The 21,965-nt window shown below is 35.9% G+C and overlaps 1 protein-coding gene and 1 long non-coding RNA gene across 4 annotated transcripts; one reads left to right on the top strand and one right to left on the bottom strand.

Annotated features, from left to right (window-relative positions):
• Positions 1–1,745: 1,745 nt before the first annotated feature.
• Positions 1,746–4,445, top strand: LOC120281138 (pentatricopeptide repeat-containing protein At3g24000, mitochondrial-like). Its single transcript, XM_039288050.1, has one exon. The coding sequence runs from the start codon at positions 1,746–1,748 to the stop codon at positions 4,443–4,445; it is 2,700 nt and encodes an 899-aa protein (XP_039143984.1).
• Positions 4,446–5,081: 636 nt separating this feature from the next.
• Positions 5,082–8,729, bottom strand: LOC120280885. 3 transcript variants are annotated; one of them, XR_005542429.1, is made up of 4 exons: positions 8,482–8,729; positions 7,515–7,632; positions 5,787–5,904; positions 5,082–5,499 (listed from the first exon to the last, which is right to left on the bottom strand). It is a non-coding gene; the product is annotated as an uncharacterized LOC120280885 (long non-coding RNA). The 3 variants fall into 3 exon arrangements; XR_005542427.1 differs by lacking the exon at positions 5,787–5,904; XR_005542428.1 differs by lacking the exons at positions 5,787–5,904; positions 8,482–8,729 and adding an exon at positions 7,756–8,465.
• Between the last annotated feature and the right edge of the window lie 13,236 nt (positions 8,730–21,965).

Genomic DNA, 21,965 nt, shown 5'->3' with positions numbered 1-21,965 from the left:
CACACGGGCACATCAGAAACAAAAGTGCCGGCAACCATTCATACAAGACAACAACCATGAATTGATTGTACTTAGGACCAACCCGGATGCCTTGGGTGAAAGGTCTATAGAGGTTGATCTCCACACATAGGCGGACAAATTTGGCATAGGAAACATTAAGTGAATGATCGTCAATTTTGAGCACTTGGCCAAATTGAGCACCCAAATTTTCAATTATCTCTGGTTCTAAAAATTCCAAAGGTAAATGATGGAGTTGAACTCACAATGCAGCAACATCAAGCTTTTCAAAGGAAGCTTGGAAATTGGGAGACTAGAGAGTTAGTTGGAAAACCATTCCTTTGATGGTCCACGTGCCCTTCAGAAAGAGAGCATCAACCATTTCAAAATTTTGACATTTGATGAAATAGAAACCGTTTGGGAAGTTGGCTATTGAAAAGTCCCCCATACCTCGCCATATATCAACTAAGATCTTCTTGAGTTGATCCAAGGGACTTCTTTTCCAAGAAACTTTCCATACAAAGATGTTTTCATCCTTACAACAGCTCGGTCCATGTACTCTTCATCCACAATAATCCTCTTCTGAACAATCTGTTTCAGTTTCTCAATATGTTCCTTCATGTTCACAACTGGGGTCTCCATTAGTTTCGCAGTTACCTTACCTCCAACGACTCATGGCCAAAGTCTTGGTGGGTTGAGGTGGATAAGACAATTTTGGTTCATCCAGAGTAGAGGTTGGGGGGACACGCAATGGGAGAACTCCACCCCCACTCGCCATGCATGTGGGGAAGAAGCAAGAGACAGAATAATAGAGAAAGGGTTATACTTATCTTGGCATTGAATGAACCTTCACTTTTACCATTTGTTGTAGTTGCACCAGTAGAAGAAGATACTATAAATGGACTCTGATCACCCAAGACTTCAGCTAGTATATTTTCCTTCACCTCTGAACCATCATTCCAACTACAACTTGTATCTTCATTTAAATGTAACATTTCGTGTCCACATTTCATATTAAATGGTATTATAGAATCATTTTTGAAAGATACACATAGCTGGACTAATAAAACATTACATGTATGTAATTTGACCTCCCTAAGCCATCCCTTTTTCGATCCAATAATATAGTCCATCTTTCCTCCTATGATTGATCTTAGATAAAATATACTATGATATATATATTTCATTTATATTAAATATGTATTAACAATTGGGAAAAAATTAATTGTACTTATTAATTTTTAAAATAAATATCCATGAAATCTTACAAAACCAACAAATGCCAACAGTTTCTTTTGTGAGAAGTTATTTAATTATAATTCTAAAATTTTATTGTATATCTTTATATAATATTGTTTTAAAATTTTTAAAATAAAAAAACATTGTGGAGCGAGAAAATTTGCCCAATAAACAAAATAAATAAAGTGCAAAGACTAATAAGAAAAATAAAATCTATCATTTCCTTACCTTCCTGTTTTTTTCCTTGATTTCCTCGAGTTCTCCACCGCGGCAAACAAGTCGTAGTTAAATTTGGTGTGATTTTCCACGAGCAATTGAATAATAATTTTTCTTATATTTAGAAAAAAACAATTCACCCAAATATGAACAGTATTTTTTTGAAAAAACAAATAAAGGCTAGAAATTATAAAAACAGATAATTAATGCAAGCAGATAAAGAGCAGCCATATGTGGCATAGCCATGCTAGAATAGCAACTACAAAATAGAGTGTCAGCATTCCAGTTCCACCATGATTCTTGATGCATTACCTCCACCGATTCTCCCATACAGAACCAATCTATTCCCTTCTGCAATCCCAAGTTCCCAGCGTTTCCTGTCCAGTCATAAAATAAGCATCAGAAGCCATACGGTCTTTTGTGCTCATAATGCGCAATACCTGCTTGACAAAATGCCTAACAGACCCTCAAAGGTGTCTTCATGGCCTTCTCTCATCCTTGACAGCACCAAAGGTGGTTGTTTTTCGCAAGCATTCAGCATCTTCAGTGAAATGTTGAAGTCTGATGACAAACCAGATGAATTTGTGCTTGGAAGTCTCCTTAAGGCTAGCTCTGGGCTCTCTGATTTGTGCATTGGAGAGCAGCTTCATGCAAAGGCCATACGGTTGGGACTTGCATCGGAGCGTGGTGTCCGGACATCTCTTATAGCCATGTACTCTAATTGCGGGTTCTTGAAACTTGCTCGTCAGGTATTTGATGATGTGCCTTTTGTTCATGTGACTGATGTGCCAACATGGAATTGTTTGATCTCAGTTTATGTTTCGCATGGACAGTACGATATTTGTTTTTGTGTGTTCTCTTATATGCTTAGTATGGGTCACTTAGCCCCGACTGATGCTACTTATGCTAGCATTATTAGTGCATGTGCATCAGCGGGTGAGATTGAGATTGGAAGGATGACACATGCGATGATCGTCAAAGACAAAACGATTGACAAAACAATGTTGCTCAATTCTCTTATTACCATGTATTCAAAGTGTGGTGATCTGGACAGCGCGAATAAAGTTTTCCAGAGAGTGGAAAAAACAAACATAGTATCATGGAATGCGATGATTGCTGGGTTTGGGCAGAATGAAGAGTTTAACCTTGCACTCAAATCGTTCCGTGAATTGACAAGATTTGATCAACAAGTGCCTGTGAAGCCAAATCGAATAACATTTCTCAGTGTGTTAAGTTCAGTATCGGGTTGTACAGCTTTGAAATTAGGGAGGGAGGTTCATGCACAGGTAATTAAAACAGGTCTTGAAATTGATACCAGTATAGGAAATGCCCTAGTCACAATGTATGGGAAGTGCAGTGATGTGATAAAATGCAGGTTGGTTTTCGATAGATTACTTTTCCGGAATGTGATTACTTGGAATTCAATGCTTTTTGGATATGCTCAAAACAATCAACTGGAAAACTGTATTGAGCTGTTCAAGGAAATGATAGCACTAGGAATCAAGCCCGACAATCATACTGTAACAATTCTTCTTAATACCCTGTCATCAGTTACACCAATTTCTGATTGTTCCATGTTGATCAGGGAGATACATGGATATTTGTTGAGAAGATCAAGATCAGGATTGTTGAATATAGCTGCATATAATGCAATCATAACAATGTATGCCAAGTGTGAGATGTTACATGAAGCAGAAAAGCTCTTCAATTGGATGAGCAAGCATGATTCGTACTCTTGGAATGCAATGATAGATGGCTATTCATCAAATGGTTACTATGATGAAGCTATCGCGTTCTTTGTATATATGCAGGAGCAAGGCTTGAAATGCGATCATTTAACTTTTTCAATCCTTCTGACGGCCTGTGGCAGATTGGCTTCTGCTGAGCTTGGCAAGCAGATTCATGCTTTTACTCTAAAACATCACTTCCCTCGTTGCCAACACCAATCTCGTCTATTGTCAGTCAACAATGCCTTAGTGGCTATGTACTCGAAGTGTGGGAGCATCAGTGATTCAACCAAAGCTTTTCATCATATGGCGAAGAAGGATGTATTCTCATGGACAGGCATGATCACGGCATATGCACATCACAGCATGGTCTATGAATCCTTCGAATGCTTTGAGAGAATGAAAAGAAACGGCATTGAACCAAATTCTGTCACATTTCTTGGACTGCTTACTGCTTGTGCTCATGCAGGTCTTGTCAAGGAAGGAACACAATACTTCAATTCAATGATTGAAATATATGATGTTAATCCAAATGTCGAGCATTATGCTTGCATGGTTGATCTTTATGGCCGTTCAGGTGATTTTGAGAGAGCAGTAAAGATGATTGAGACAGGGATATTACAGCTAGACTTGAGGCAAAATTCTTGTGTACCCTTGTTGAAAGCACTGCTTGGGGCATGCCATGCACACAATCAACTTGAACTTGGGGTTCAAGTGGCAAGACTAATTTTAGAGCTTGATCCTGAAGATGAGACTTCACATGTCCTCCTGTCAAACCTCTATGCTTCTGTTGGAATGTGGGAAAATGCAATAACTGTGAGAAACATGATGAAAGCGAAGGGACTGAAGAAAGAAGCTGGATGTAGCTGGGTAGAACTTGAGAACAGAAGGCATGTCTTTGTAGCAGGAGACTGTAGTCATCCTGACAGAAAGCGGATATATGATAAGTTAGCAGAATTGGATGAAAAGTGCCGATTAATCGGTTACATCCCAATGACTAATTTTGTTCTTCATGATGTTGATGAGGTGCAAAAGGAAGCAATTCTTAGTTCTCACAGTGAGAAGTTGGCTGTATCTTTTTCTGTATTACAGAATGGAAGAAGAAAAGGTGCCATTCGGGTGATAAAAAATCTCCGAGTTTGTGGGGATTGTCATAATTGGATGAAGTTTGCTTCTAAGGTTGAAGGTCGGGAGATCGTCTTAAGAGATTCTCGACGCTTTCATTTCTTCGAGGATGGGAAATGTTCATGCGGAGATTATTGGTAATGAACAATGTTTGTAAAACTTATAAAATTAAAAAAGAATTATTGCATTTTATTTTCTCATTCTGCAGCTGAAATTGATAGGATCATTTGTAATTCATTGGTTCAATTTCATTCTGTATTTGAATGTCATTCAATATTGTCTTACGATTATTGAAATTTTGTAATTAGCTGAATCAGTTCAAAACTAATCTATAGAAGAGCATATTGCTCAATTCCTTAAGCTACGTGAAAAGCTTTGAATGTACAAGTTGAAGATAAAAAACAAAATTCAATTCCTCTATATCATATATCAAAATCAAATTAAACCTTAATTAAAGTCAGCTAAATCTAATAATTCAGAACAATGATAGTTTAATGTAACTTAGGAAAATAATTATTTAACATAGTGAATTTGAGGAAATGATTCATTCTTTGATCTTTTCTATATAACATTTGCCTAGAGATTTGGATCAGTTAACGGTGATTACTATAGTCTCCTTTTGGCAACTAATTAGTTAATCACAAAAAATGATAAAACATTCAATGATATTAAGGAAGTTATAGTTATTCAAATGTCTTCAAATAAATAATTTCGATAAGTTTATTAATTAATAAAAAAAAACTTATAGAAAGAATAATTTGAGAAGAAGCAAGGTGATATAAAAAGAATGTAGTGAGAAGAGTTATTGGCAAAACAAGTGTAAGGATCTTAAACACAATAATTCTTCAATAAGTGTGCCCATGTGCATAGGACAATTCTCCTAATAGAAAGTACAAATGCTTGAGTCACTATTTGTCACTGTCCGAGCCTGAAGCGTCGACAAAAGGCTGTATACCTACAAGGCCGTAACCAAGACACACAAGGGCTCAAAACCTGTCTCACATTAGCGAACAACATCTAACAAAGGTACTAATTCAAAAAACAAAGGAAACATAACAATGTTTGACATAACAATTAAACAAAGACAGTATTATTTAAGTCCACAGGAAAGGGAGTTTATTAACTTGTTAATTACTAGACGGTGACTTGCTCAACGGCGCCGCTAAGCTGTCCACCATTTAACCCTACTCTTGACCTGAAATGAAAAGAGAACAACTTAATGAGATTGGGAGCCTAGTAATCAACCACTATAAATATCGGGATCACAAAAAAGTTCAATAATTTCAAAAACATACTCAAGTGTGATATTGTACAATGAACATTAGAACCAAACCCAAAATAAGAAAATTTTAAACAGTTATACATTTTCAAATGAATGAATATATAATAAGTCCATCAAATAATTAATGCTAAAACAAAACATCAGAATTCACTTGTTTAAACTCGGTGACCTGAGTCAGATTTCAGAGCTCATTTGCTTACCTTCTGTGACTTGAGCCAGAATGTTAGAGGCCATTATTTTTCATCGGCGGAACCGTGCGAAACTATAGTCTCTATGGAAGAAGTACGTCTCGACACGGTCAGTGTTAACCTCCAGTGACTGAGTTAGTGCATAATTAATTGGAGACTAATTTTTATGTCAAAATATTTCATGTTTGTAAAATAATAAACTATCAAAGTCAATACTAAGCAAATACAGAGTAATCCACCAAGAAAATTATCCATATTCGTATGATGCTTTTTTTTTATAATACCAAAATAATCCATTATGTTTAATCTAAACTTGAAGAGAAATTTATAAACATCTTCCACTAATTGAATCCTTTTAAATAATGGGTAGAAATATAATATCCGGAAATTTGTTCAAAATTTAACTGAAAAGAAACTTTCATAATGATGACATGCCTCAGAAACCATGCATAATCAAACTTTATTAAGTATTTAATGAACCACATAAATAACCAAAACTTAAATAACAATTAAATAAACAAGAAATTTAAAATTAAATAATTAAATAACTAATAAAATACAAACAATTAGAAATTTAATAAATATTAAATAAAAACTAACTCAATAAATAACAGCAATGGCCACTAACAAAACAAATAAGTGAACAATATTAAAATGATAATTTATCAAAAGTCGGAATGCATATACATGCATTTATATGTGGTTTACTTACTTGTTTAATGCCAAAAACTAAATGCAACCCAAAATTAGGCTTCCATAAAATACCCTATATTTGAGAATACATTCCAAGAGTATTAAGACATTAAACATGCTAAACACACACAGGGATATACAGTGAATCAAATTCCTACATTAACAATCGCAATACTTAAAACATCCAACAATCTAATATATATATATATATATATATATATATATATATATATATATATATATATATTTATATGTTAACAATTCATACAAAGAACTTCCACTAATCCCTATGAAATCAAAGCAAGCACAGTAATTCCTATGTAATCAAAACAAACACAGTATCTAAATCCTCAAATCAATTTAATACATATATACATATATTTGTGGATGCTAGAATTGGAATTTAATTCCACTTCATCCCTCATATATATATATATACATAAATATAAATATTTTAAATAAAGCACACAACTTCAACTAATCATCCTATACATCAATTTTCATCGTTTTTTACACTCAGGCCACTAAAGCGCCTACTATACAAGAATAGGATTTTATAAATAGGAATAAGATCATTGAGATTATCATCATCATAATACAGTGTTGATAATCTAATTGTAAAAGCAGATAGCAAATAAATACTAAACGCCAAACATTGAACTCCTTGCAGTCTAGTTTGGCTTCTAAAGTATGGGAATGGATGTGTTCTTATGTAGTTATTATCAATGATGAAGAAGCTGGTCAATTAATAAAAAATATCCATTTTAAACAATCAAAATTAATAATATGTAACTAATCAGCAAACACAGCATTGAATCTATAATCGACAAACACCTTATGCAAGGCTTACAAAACTTTGCAAAGCCATTTGACCAACAGTAGCATATTTATACAGAACTAGATGTCTGATTTTGAAGGTGTTTTGAACAATAGAAAAAGTAGGTAAATTTAAAGTGAAAAATAATAACAAAGTCTCACACTAATTATAAAAAGACAACAATGAAGAACCTACAACTTGGCCAAAGATTCGAGGAAGAGGATGCTTACCTCAACAATAAAAGTGATACAAAACCCTTGATGATGAGGCCTTTCTCCATCTTCGCCGTCGACACCACCCGGAAATAGGGAGAGAAAATGAGGTTAGGTCTCTCTTTTTCTCCCTAGACTGCGATAAAAAAAATGGAAGAAATGAAGAGACAACTAGGGTTTCAAAACTGAAAATTAAAATTAAATTATAATAATGATAAAACATAACCCCCTGACACCCGAAAAATTAAAAGAAATTAACCTTTTTGGATGGGACCCACACTATTCTCCAAATAATCTTAGAGGAATATAAACAAACCATATTGCTTATAACTAAAAGCTTGAAATAAGAAAACTGAATAACTAATTTTGAAGTTGGAGATAGGAATTTTCTTTCAAGGAGAAGTTTCCTCCACTTGGTCAATAACTCCTTCCCACTCTGCACAACTTCTGCCAATTAATTGAAGGAGTTTGACTTGGTCTTTAGCAAAATATTGATTAATATTAGATTTTCTTCTAAAGTAGGTAAGTACGGGTGGCATCGTGTCATTGCTTCCTCCTTGGAAACTTGCCTTGTCCTCAAGGTAGAATGATGGGAATTGTTCAGCCAATAAATCATATTTCTCCCAGCTTGCTTCTTCAACTGGGCCTTCAGACCATTGTACCAAAAATTTCAAAGTAGAAACCCCTCCTTGCATAACCCAACAATGCCCCAGGATTTTGGCAGGGGATAATATGAGTTCCCAATCAGAATTAATGGGAAGAAGACGCAAATGTGTGGTTAAGTGTTTCCCATAAGCAGGTCACAACACAAACATATGAAAAACGGGATGGACTTTGGTAGAATCAAGAAGTGCCAACTCATAACCTAGTAGTCCAACACACCGCACCACTTTATAAGGCCCAAATAATCTAGGAGATAATTTTTCATACCTACGTCTAACAAGAGAGCTGAAGATATGGTTGAATTCTCAAAAATTTGGATCACCGATATTGAATTGTAAATCTCTTCACTTGAATCTTCTTGAGCCTTCATTCATGATTGGGCTTTAAGTAAATTTGCTTTCAATAGCTTAAGGATGTCATTATGAGTGATCAACTGATCTTCAAGCTAAGCTATATCTGTTTCTCCCACAACATAAGGCTGAATTTCAAGTGGTTGGGACAACTTGGAAATGTATGGTCTTTGTTGAAGAATGAAAACTGGTGTTGAAAGAGTATTTAGCCCATGGAAGAAACTTGTGCCATGAGTGCGGATATTCGTGAGCCAAACATCTCAAATAATTCTCCAAGTATCTATTAACAACCTCCATCTGTCCATTAGATTGGGGGTAATAGGCTGTACTCATACATAACCAGGTTTGACTGAGTTTGAATAGCTCATACTAAAAAACACTTTAAAAGATAAAATCTTTATATGAAACAGTGGACTTAGGAATGCCATGGAAGCACACAATTACCCTGCAAAAAAAATTATGGTGATCATTTTTATAGTCAACGGATGAGATAAAGGAATAAAGTGAGAATATTTATTGAGACAGCCCACCACAACAAGTATTGTATCAAATCCACCAGCTTTGGGAAGTCTAGTGATGAAATCAAGTGAAATATCTTCCTAGATTCTATTGGGAATAGGTGGTGGTTGTAAAAGACTAGTTGGTACCAATGTTTGATACTTGTTTTGTTGACAAGTCAAGTAATTCTGAACCCATTGCTTCACATCAGTCTTCATGTGTGGCCAAAAAAAAAAGTAGAAGACAAGCATTTCAATGTCTTTAAGTACCCGCCATGTCCTATAATTAGAGTGTCATAAGTCTCATAAATCAGTTTTTGTAGTAAGGAAAAATCTGTAGGTATAACTAGGTGATTTTTATAATAAAGCATCCTATTGACCACCTGGAAATCTAGATTTACCTTCGAATTTTGTAAGAGGGCAGATATAATATCCCTTATACAGGGATCATTCTGTAAGGCATCCTACAAGTCTACAAAATCCAAAGGAATAAGCATCACCAAAGATAGCAAGTTAGTAGGTTGAGGTCGCCTAGAAAGGGCATCGACGACCCTGATTTCAATGTCTTTTTTATACACAACCAAAAAAAAAAAAACAAAAGGTAATAATTTTAAGAGAAACCGATGTTGTTCATTAGTGGTGAGCCGCTGATCTAAAAGATATTTAAGGCTGCAATGATCATATGTTACATAAAAATGTCTCCCTATTAAGTAGTGTTTTTATTTTTGTAATGCCAAAACAAGTGCCAATAGTTCCCGATCGTAAGTAGATTTCAGAAAATTAGAAAAGGAGAGACCTTTACTGAAATATGCAATTGGGTGTCCTAATTGAAAAAGGATCATAAGTGCTTGTGTATGCATATTAATTAGTATGCTTTATTTACATTGAGCATTGCTTTTATCAGGTTTTATGGCTCATTATTGTGTTTTTGTGTTCTTTTGTGCATTTAGGGTTGTGAAGGCATGTTACGGAGAAAGAATGCAAAAAATAGGTCATGGAGGTTCTTTATGGAGTTCTTTTGTTCAACATAACTAGCAAGATACAAGCCGTGATTTGACACATAAGGGTGTGTGCCAACTTTTAAGGATTTCAAGTAAATTGGTGTTGTAGAAGGGCACAACGGTAGTCACACGTTCATGTTTCAGGTTGTTTGAAGATATCAAAAGCTCTCCACATGGTTTTTTTATGCATCTATAAATGCCCCATGACTTACTACAAGGATGCGTGTACGTACGGGTGGCCTTAGAAATAAACGGAATGGAATTTGGAGTTCATTTGAGTAGTTTTTAGTGAAGCTAAAAATCCACATGGGGGGTGTGGAATTTCCACACGGCCATGTGGATTTACCACAAGGGTGTGTGGATTTTTCACATGCCCATGTGGATTGCTGATTTGAGGGTTTAAATAGCCACTTTGAAGAGTTATTTGGGGATCTTTTTTCTATCTTAGAGAGGGAGCGTGGCTAGGGTTTGGAGAAGGTTTTTGCAACATTTTGGAGTGCTTCTACGCCATTCAATATTGATTTCCTTCGAGGGAGAGTTATTGGGAGAGCCACTGATGGCACCGATTCATCGAGGTGTGCCCTAGGCTTAATGAAAGAGTCTTTGGAGAAGGAAAAGCGGCTCTTGGAGGCCATCATCATGTAAAAAAAGGGTTATCTTTATGGATTGTTTGCATCTTTACTTGCTTTCATCTTTGATTTTGTATTGATTTATGGAGAGTTAAACCCCTAGTGGGTACTTAGACATGTAAACCCTAGGATGTATTTGCTTCATTAACTCTTATTTTGTTTCCTATAATTGATAATTTATTTGAGTTTCAATCTTGTGTGCTTGTTGTTTAGTTTTACCCCTAGAATGACACTAGGGTTGAGAACTTCTTCTAATGATCCTCTTAACAAGTGACCATCACAATTAGAATTAGATTTACCAAGGTTGAAGAGGGTTGAGTGGGTGAGTCAAGAGATAGCGGAACATCTCCTTTCCCCACCGATGTGATTTATCCTATCTCCACATTCGAAGAGTTCTTTGCAATTGCATACAAAGTAAGGCGTCGAGAGTTCCCTCTCCGCCGGGGCTTAGTTGCGATTAGGGATCTTTCGCTTGGACCAAAAAAGTTTGATCTTAATTTGGGAATAGGGTTTATCACTTGGAATCTCTAGAGCTTTAAGCAGTCATACATGGTGTGATAGGAATGGTTAAATCATTTATGGAAGCAAAGGAGTGGGTTTGAACCATGGCACTGCTACCAAATGATAGAAAGAGCAATTTGAGAAGAAGAAAGATGATAAAAATGGATGTAGTGAGAAGAGTTATTGGCAAAACAAGTGCAAGGATTGTAAACACAATAATTCTCCAATAAGGAGCCGTTTAGATTGTGGAATAGGGATGGGAAAAGGGGGAATGAAAAGAAGAGAGGAATGAGAATGAGAATTGGGGGAAATGGGAATGATAAAGAAGAAGGTATTTGATTGGAGGGAATGTGAGTTAGGAATAAGAAAAAAAAAGAGAGATATGATGAAAATTACATTTATACCCTTTTGTTTAAATAAGATCATCTCGTATAAAATAATGAATCATGTTTAATAATAAATATTTAAAATTATTTATTATTAAATATTTATAATATAATTATTTACTTTAATTTATTATAATTATATATTTAAACTTAATATAATTAATTCACATATTTGATTAATAAATTTAATTATAATAATTAAAATAATAATTGTTAAGAAAAATAATGATATTTAAATTATTTTATTATGTTAATCAATATGTAAATATGTTCTTATAATTTAAATTATTATAATTAATTATTTAAAGTAATAATTTTTTAGTAACATATAATTAATTAACAAAAATAAAAAAAATTCACTTATAAAATAATTTAAATATAATTATTATTTATTTATTTTAATTATTATAATTAAATTTATTAATTTCAAATATTAATTAAATTTAAAGAGAGGGGTAATATGGGCATAACACCCTATTACCCCTCTCATGAATCCCATTAACACCAATTTTTGGGGTAATGGGAATCCCCTTGGTGGGATGGTCCAACCATCCCATCAAAGCAATGGGACTCCCATTATCTTAACCCAAACAAGGGTTAACATGGATGGGGATAATGATTCCCATTCCTTGGGGATCATGATCCCCATCCAAACGGGCAATAAGTGTGTCCTTGTGGAGAGGAAAATTCTCCTACTAGAAAGTACGAATGCTTAAGTCGCTGTCCTCCAAATTATCATAGAGGAATATAAACAAACCATATTGCTCATAACTAAAAGCTTGAAATAAGGAAACTGAATAACCAATTTTGAAGTTGGATACATGAAGTTTCTTTCAAGGAGAAGTTTCCTCCACTTAATTAATAACTCTTTCCCACTCTGCACAACTTCTGCCCACTAATTGAAGGAGTTTGACTTGGTCTTTAGCAGAATATTGATTAACATTAATTTTTAGAAGGAATACAAGGAGATATATGTGGACCAATACATCCACCATGCAGACCATTTAGGTATTTTATGGTTTTAATCGATACATCGACTAGATGGTCTCATGTGTTGCTTTTGTCCATGAGAAATGTAGCTTTTATGAGATTATTGGCACAAATTATCAGGCTTAAAGCACAATTTCTAGATCCCATAAAGACAATTTGTCTTAATAATGCTGGTGAATTTACATCAAAATTATGTTATGATTATTGTACGATAGTTGGAATACAAGTTAAGCATCCAATAGCTCATGTACATACCCAAAATGGGTTGGTGGAGTCATTAATTAAAATACTTCATATTATTGCTGGTCCAATTTTATTAAGGATGAAACTGCCTACAAACACGTTGGGTTATGCTATTTTGCATGTTGCAGCTTTAATGCAGATCCGATCTACTGCATGTAATTCATATTCAGTACATCAGCTTGTTATGGGTAAAGAGCCTAATATTTCACATATAAGAATATTTGGTTGTGTAGTATATGTACCAATAGCACCACCAAATCATACAAAAATTGGTCTACAACACAGACTTTGTATATATGTTAGTTATTCTGCTTTACTTATTAAACATTTAAAGCCATTAACAGGGGATGTATTTACTGCAAGATTTTCAGATTGCCATTTTGATGAATCTATATTCCCTTCATTAGGGGTAGAAATAACTACTCAAAATGAGCCAAAAGAAATTGATTAGAATGCATTAAGATTACATACATATGATCGTCGCACCAATGAGTGTGAACTTGAAGTTCAAAGGATCATTAAATTATAAAATATTATAAATAAAATACCTAATGCATTTATTGATACTAATAAGGTAACTAAGTCATATATACCAGCAACTAATGCTTCTACAAGAATTGAGATTCCTAACACCCAATTGAAAGAAAAACAAGCAGAAAACAAACCATGTCAAAAACATGGAGGATCAATAGGCACTGATGCATGTTTTACATGGGTATATACCGCAAGTGCTCGAGTCATCAAGTAATACCTCGAGGGTGAGCACAAGGGTTGTATTCCTCAGGGAATGGTGAGAGGCTCCTATTAACTTCTTTTTGCTACAATAGCTTGACGTCTATATTGGTTCTTAAATCTATTCCTACAAACTAATTAATAAAATACAATTGAGGATCGTGAAGTGCAATTGGAAGGAGTTGGGTAATCGTATGATGATACTTTCAACAATTACTTGTGAGATAACATTAATAGGTGATAATTTGATCTAGTGATGGACCAGTGGTAATTTAAGGGCCTATTAGTCTCAATCTTTTGGTAACCAAGTCTAAAGCACTAGGAGCTTAAGATTAAATCTCTTCTACCCTAGTCTCCTATGTACGCCTTAAGTTCAAGAATTTCATAAAAAGGGATAATCAAACTCTAATCCAGAAACCTAGCTATGTCTAATCTCTTAGCGCATGCATAGATCTAACAAGACATGAGTGTTCAAATACGTGGGAATTTCTTCCTCACAACATCAACAAAATAGTATCAACCAATCATGAAATAAATCCAAGAAAACTATAAAGAATATATTATAGCCAATAAAGATTCACAAGTAAAGATCAAGGTATATTGACATGCAACTCCCCTCGAAATAGGGCCCTCCTAATCGGTATATAAGTATTAACCAATAAATAACGATAATGCACAGAAAGGAATAACAGTAGAATTCCTAAACTAACTCTCTCCAATAGATTACTAATGGTTAAGGTTCAGAGGATTCCAAGATTGTCAAGAAAATGCCGAATCTCTTCTTGCCCTCTCCACTATCAATGCATATTGAATCCCCCTTGAGAAACTCAATGGAATCCATTAACATAATAATAAGTCTAATCTCTAGCCATGCCGGTTTGTAGAAATCTGGCTGCCTCTAATTAATTCTGCAAAAGTATCCCCGTTGCATTGTAAAACCTAGGGGTATTTATAACCTGAGTCTTCCATGGCCTTACCACACTTGTTGTGGAGACCATGGTGAGTAAGTTATGTCTCTTAGGCTGCAAGTCGCGTATTGGCACAGTTTCTCTCAGCATTGTATGGATTGGCCACAAGTGTTATGATTTACAATAGTTGTTGTGGAGGCCATTATGACTTTTGTGTTTTTTTATGGGTCCACACTGGCACGGCTTGGTCGTGGTCATGATAGAAGTGGGACAATGCCTTGGTCAGATGTCATCACGGCCGTTGTGAGCCGTGATGGTGCTTTGGTTTAGCAAGTTGATCTATTTTGTTCCGAAACACTTCCATATTTGCTTCTTTAGCCTTGAGATGAAATAAAAGCCCATGGTGAACAAACAAATGAAATTTTGTACTAATTTTGTGTTATACATGCAAAAATCTAATGTGAAATGTAGTATAAATGATGTATAAAATACACATTTTCAAGCACTTATCAAACCTTACCACACTTAAGCATTTGCTTGCCCTCAAGCAAATATAAAAACTTAAAATGAAAGACATGATAAGTGCTTGACCTCAGGCTAGAAATGGAGTTTTAATAGTATAAGGAAATAATCAAATGCTAAAATACAGAGTGATAAAAATTAAATAAAAAAGATGGAAGTCGGTAGGGGAACTCTGGAGTAGTGTAGCAGTGGTGGAAGACAGAGGATATTGGTGAAGAGGAAGAATACTTGGGCACCAATGGAGCTGGTATAGTCAGTAAAGTAGGCGTCGTAGTGGATGGAGGATCCTCTCCTTGTAGATGCACCAATATCTGGTGGAGCAGACTCTTGATCCACACTTGACCCTGCTTGAGACTGGCCAAGAGCTCCTCAATCACTGGATGGGATGGATGGAGTTGATATCATGATCAACGGAGCGGGAGCAACAGCAACAGAGATTGGATTCGAGGCTGTGGCAGGAGGAACTGTGGTGGTAGCGGTCATTGGGACAAGCTCCTCATCGTCAAAAGACTATGAGTCTGACTCGTGGGCCACCTGGTACTTGAACCTGTGGGTTGTTTCTTGTCGCTCAATCATGTGCATTACTTGGAGAGTGGTGATCCCGAGCAATCACATGCCTCCTACTTAGTGCATGCCCGAGTATCAGTCTATCAGGCCCAAACCCCGTATAAGTCTAGTGATATAAGGACAAGGAATACTGGTAGCTAGTCCAGGGTTGTGGGCCTGGTGACATAGCTAGTAGGAAAGTGTGTCACTGATGTGGATCGGCTTCCTCATCACCATGTTCCCACAAGAGGTATAGATCTCGAAGGTTCATGACCCTCGTACTGTCTCCTAGCTCGGTCGACGTCCTGGATAGGATGGCATGGATATATTTGAATGCTAGTCACCCCAGGGCAAATGACTTTGAGACATTGCATGCATAGGTCTTGCGGCATCCAAGTGTCTGGGTCTATACCTTATTCAGACTCAAGTGAACCGCCAAGTCGATGTGGAGCTGAGAGTATGACTCAGTGCGAACATACTCCACGTTCACCATCCCCATCCTAATGGAAAAATCCATGTAGGACATCAGATACTCCTTACCAAATATCTGGAAGCTAATCATCTCCCGATCTAAGGTTGATGATCATTTGGTCAAACTCGAATAGGCTCATTATCTCCATGATCAACTACCGATAAGTCGGCTCGTCGACACCAAAGAACTACTTCTATGCCTACATTGAGATAAGGTTTTATACCTCATTGGTGAGACCGATCCTCTCGAGTGTCAGCCAGTAGATCAAACACCCATTGATGAAGCGCTGATCCACAAGCCGTCTTTAACGTGCCCTATGTTTGGGATCGCTAAAGCGGGGTATTACTAGCAAATAAGACTTATCGGTCTTCTTTTTCTCAATATATGGAATATAAAAAATGTGAAGTAGGAATTGACAATGGATGCACAACAGGTAGACGACGACCGTTTTAGGACCATAATAGTGTCAACACTCCCATTATCTCAGCCATGGTAAATCTCTAGAAAATGACAATGATCACACAACATCCCATTGTGTGTCTGTTGGGTTCTATAATAGGCCAAAGGCCTTGCTGACAATGGGTAGAGCTCGTTGCCAAAAACGTTTGCAAAGGCCTGCTGAGAATGGGTAGAGCTCGTTGCCAGATGTTCCAGATGTAACTAATCCCATCATGAAGTTCATATTTGAACACAACGGTCTCCATAACGACCATTATTCCTTACCGAACTACAGTTGTGGAGCCGGACTGTGGTGAAAAGTTTGTCGTACATCATTGTTTTTTATTGTAATCTATATAGAAACATTCAGCACATCATTCTAAACTATTTTGTGGCATTCATTCATGATAAAAACAAGGTTTAAATAAGTTTTTTAAATTCTTACAAATTTAGGCGAGAAGATGAAAGAAATCTGCGGTGAAAATCAAAGATATGATGCGTAATAATCAATGAGAAAATGCTCTGGCGAAGTCTCACAAACGCAATAAATAAATCTCCGGTGAAGTGGAAGAAAAGGACAAAAGATTTGAGTGAGAAAGCCCAAAGGACGGCCAACGGTAACCTTATATCCTTTGGTAACAGTCTTCACAATGGGCTCACAATGCCTGTTGTTAATGCTCTTTAAAAATGAAGCACACCACCCATTGTTTAGCCATTATGAAGCTGTCACCTACTCAATGTATGTTTAGAGTTGTCTAAGTGTTGACCACGGTTGTCCTGGGTGTGTTGTGTAGGTAACAGCCTCACCATGGGCATGGTGAAGGCTGTGCTAGTGCACCTAAAAAGCCAAAGAATAAGCACGCTCTGTAAGACAGCAGTTATGGGTCACCACAGTCATGCCCACTATTGTAGTGAGCCCATTACAGATCCACTCAAAAACACTCAAAAAATTTTTATCTTCTTGAACATTATGGCAGGTGCACAATGGCCTTGTATGTGTCCATTATGATGCTACAATTAACAAATAAGAAATCACTCCGTACAAAATGACATAAAAAAAATTTCTACAATGGGAAACCAACTCCACACACAATCTCCATCAAGCATCCCTTATTTTTAAAAACTAAAACAACAAACACTAAAAACTGAAACTAAGAGGTAAAACTATATAAGCTACTCTTTTTTTTTTTTGAGGCGGTGTTTTAATGAGGCAGGGTTTTTATCCCAATGGGTTTTTCCGAGGCAGGGGTTTTAATGAGATAGTGATCCTCAAATACATAAAGGATAGTGTACTATTTTTCCATGCCTAAGTTTTTATCCCACTTGGTTTTTCCTTGCTAGGTTTTAATGAGGCATATCGTTTAGTCGTAGGTATCCAAGGGGGAGTATTATGAATGCTTTTAAAATAATGGATGCTACTATAACAACCACATTATTGTAGAAGCCGCCCACACGGTACTACAACAACCGGTAGTATTGTTACTATTTCACCTACCAATGTATTTTGGACCGTTGGATTAAATCAATTCTGACATTCATTCAACCCTTGAATGGCTATAACATATAGAATAGATGAGATACATAAGAAGAAGGAAGAAAGGGATGTGCTGCATAATCAAGGGTGTTAAGTGCATATTTTCTTTTTCTTTTCTTTATGTTTTCCTTTCTATTTAATTTATATTCATGGAAATCTATACATATATTTATATTGAAGATGAATTACTAGTTGCATATACAATAAATATTTTTTCAAATATTGAGTTAGAAAGAAAGGTTTTATTTGAAACGGAAGAAATTTAACATAATTAATATTAATAAAACAAATTTTTTAAAATTTTAAAAATTAAATAATAAATATTCATTAATAAATTTATAAATATATATATAATAAAAATATGTTTAAAAAGCATCACATGGTCGAAAGGAAAGGTACCTACCCTATAATCTTTTTAGTTTATTTTTTGAGTCAAATCAAATCAAATCAATAACCACCTTAGCATTAATGTTAAATCTACTATTGCTTCTATGGCACTCAACATATTCTAAACTCTAAAGTTGTTATTAGCATTATCATGATTTTAATTTTATAAGGTGGACATTTCATTGATCTGTAAATTTTAAAATGATTATGTTGGTACATGATGATGTTTTATAATATGTATATATATAGAATTTACATCCCCTATGGACGTCCAATTATCAATCGTTGGATCATGATCCAATGACTGACATTGATGAATAGTATTACTATTCATTATACTGTTTCAAACAGTAATTACTGGTCATATTACTGTAGTATCTACTGTTCATCAATGTTAGCCGTTAGATCGAGATTCAACGGCTGATAATGGACATCCTTAGATTTTTTATCTATGGACGTCCAAAGAGGATTGGTCCTCATATATATATATATATATATGAAGGAAACAAACTTGAAAATGAATTTGGTTAAATCATTGAACTCATCAATGACTGCAACAATATGATCAAACTTTACCGATTAATTAATTCTGACATGTAGAGTTTTAAAGTCGTGCTCCGAGGTCTGAAACTTCATAACAATAACTTTGGAGGAACCTTGAAATTTAGTCTATAGATTCTCCACACTTCTCTAGAAGTTGCAACAGCTGCAATATGGGAAAAGATGGACTTATTCACAACCTATTGAATGAAAAATAAGGCCTTAGTATCGGTTTTCTTATCCTTCAATTTACTTTCTTCATCTGGGTTAGTAAATACATTCTCGACCAAATCTTAGAGCTTTTGAGATTAGAACAATTGTTTTCATCTTTATGCTCCAAAATTCATAGCTATCACTTTTAAATATTGATAGAGAAGGATTGAATACACTCAATCCATTACCATTCGTGGCTATGATTTATATTGTAGCTTACACCTGGCTCTGATACCACAATGTTTTGTGAAAGAGGAAGAAGTGAAAACGCCTAAAATATGTTTTCCCATTTACTATGATGCAGTCAACAATACACTTTATTAATAACTTCAAACATAGTACATATTATATAGAATAAACATGCTCATACTGGTTGTAACCCACTCCCCAACAAATATTTAACATCTCTGATAAGTGCTTGTGTATAAGTAATACGAAGTATACTTTTCTTACATTGAGCATCACTTTTATTAGATTTTATAGCCCATTCGTGTGTATTTGTATTCTTTTGGGCATTTAGGGTTGTGGAGTCGAGTCTGGAAGAAAGAAAGCAAAAGTAGATTGGGGACGTGATTGTTGATGGAATTCTTGTATCGAACAAGGGTTAAGGCACAAGTTATGATTATAGACATATGGGTTTGTGCCAACCACCAAAATGCTCAAGTGAATATACAAAGTGGAGGGGCACAAAGGCAGTCACACTCATGTGTTCCAACTTGTGTAACATTTCCAAGAGCTCCATCAATGTAGTTTAATTGAAATGCGACATGATCTACCGCATGGATGTATACCCAATCATGCGTCCTCGATGAAGAAAATAAATTGGGAGTATTCTGGCAAAGTAATGTAGCAATTTACTGTAGTAAACCATTGTAGGAGTTGTTGTTCACAGTGCGCAGGAATGGAAATTCACACCGCCGTGTGGAAATTCCACGCGCCCGTGTGGATGCCCGATTTCAGCCCTATCAATACCGCTTTGAGAGTTTTATTTGGGGATCTTCTTCCTATTTTTTGTCCATCTTTTGGGGAGAGCACGACTAGGGTTTGGAGAGGCTTTTGCTGGGATTTAGGAGCGGTTCTACGGCATTCGACATCGAGTTCCTTTAGAGGAGAGCTATTGGGAGAGCTTTCGTCAGCATTGATTCGGCGAGATGTGCCCAAGGCTTGACAAGAGAATCCTTGGAGAAGACGAGGTGGCTCCTTAATGCCATCGACACAGACGACAAGGGGATTATCTTTATAGATTGTTTGCACTTACTTTCGATTTCATTGTTGATTTTGTATTGCTCCATGGAGAGCTAAACCCCTAGTGGATGCTTAGACTTATAAACCCTAGGATGATTTTATTTTATTGACTCTTATTTTATTTCCTTTAATTGATGTTTTAATTGAGTTTCAATCTTGTGTGCTTATTGATCTAATTTTCCCTTAGAGTGACACTAGAGTTAAGAATCTTTCTAGGTAATCTTTTAAAGGGGTGACAACTTCATTAGGGTTAGACTTAGCGGGATTGAAGAGGGTTGAGAGGGTGAGTCAAGAGGTAGCGAAACATCCCCTTTCCCTTCCGACGTGATTTATCCTACCTCCATGTTCCAAGAGTTCTTTGCCGTCGTGACAGAGTGAAGCGTTGAAGTAATCCTCAGTACTGGGGCTTAATCATGATTAGGGATCTTTCACTTGAACCAAATGGTTAGATCTATATTAGGGAATAGGGTTTATCACTTGGAATCCCTAGAGCTTTAAGCAGTCCTACACAGTGTGAGGCATCGAGAGTATCTCTTTCCGCCGAGGCATAGTGTAAAAGACTAATCACGGTTGACCTTAGGTTTGGGACCGTATGTCTTTAGATCTCCACGACTCATTAAACTTTAATTAGGAGACCTAATATGAGTCTTGCACTTGAAACAATAATACTAGGGTGAGTATTGTGCGAGTACCCCATTTTACCATCGATTACCTTTCTTTATTCCTCTTGCTTTCTCTTTTCTCTTTTGCTTTTATTTGCATTGTTATTTTGAAGCAATATCACAGATTGGTTTTCACTCTAGCTAGATAGCAATACTTTATGCTTCTGAAAACCTATTCCCTGTGGATTTTCTACCCTTTCACAGGGGTATTTTATTACTTTGACGACCCGTACACACGCAAGGGGTGTGTCAAGTTTTTGGTGCCATTACCGAGGAATAAGCGTTTTGGAAGCATTTGCACTTTGCTATTTAGCTATTCATCACTTATTCTATTTCACACTTTCTTATTCTTCCATCGTTATGATTTGTTTTTCTTTCTTTGGTTGCAGCTCCAGGTTATGACCCGAGGCAATCCTTAACCATTGGTTGAAGGTGATCCAGAAATTGGAAGAAGACCTCATAGACGGGGAAAGGAACCTGTACAAGAACAGACAAATCAAGCTGAGATAGAAGTTGAAGGGTCTGATAATATGGCAGAACAACATGAGCAGCAGAGGACACTCTCAGATTATGCAAGACCAGTGATTCTTGGCACGCAATCTAGCATTGTGAGGCCACCGATTACAGCTCAGAGTCTTGAGCTCAAGCTAAGCTCCATCCAAATGTTACAGCAGTCAGCACAGTTTAATGGTATGGCCAATGAAGATCCGAACAACCACATTGAGAATTTCTTAGAAGTGTGCGACATGCTCAAGATTAACGGAGTCACCGATGATGCCATTAAATTGAGGGCATTCCCATTTTCCTTGAAAGGGAGAGCAAAACAATGGTTGAATTCATTACCTAAAGCATCAATCACTACTTGGGAGGAGATGGTAGAAGCTTTCCTAGCCCGATATTTTCTTCTTGGAAAATCTGCAAAGCTCATGAATGAAATATCTTCTTTTGTGCAAATGGAAGTGGAGTTTCTTTTTTAAAATTATATTTAAAATTTCATTTCGTATTATGAT

Source organism: Dioscorea cayenensis, chromosome 17 (genome assembly GCF_009730915.1).
Source record: "Dioscorea cayenensis subsp. rotundata cultivar TDr96_F1 chromosome 17, TDr96_F1_v2_PseudoChromosome.rev07_lg8_w22 25.fasta, whole genome shotgun sequence".
NCBI classification, from domain to species: Eukaryota; Viridiplantae; Streptophyta; class Magnoliopsida; order Dioscoreales; family Dioscoreaceae; genus Dioscorea; species Dioscorea cayenensis.
This window is presented reverse-complemented; position numbering and strand designations above follow the sequence as displayed.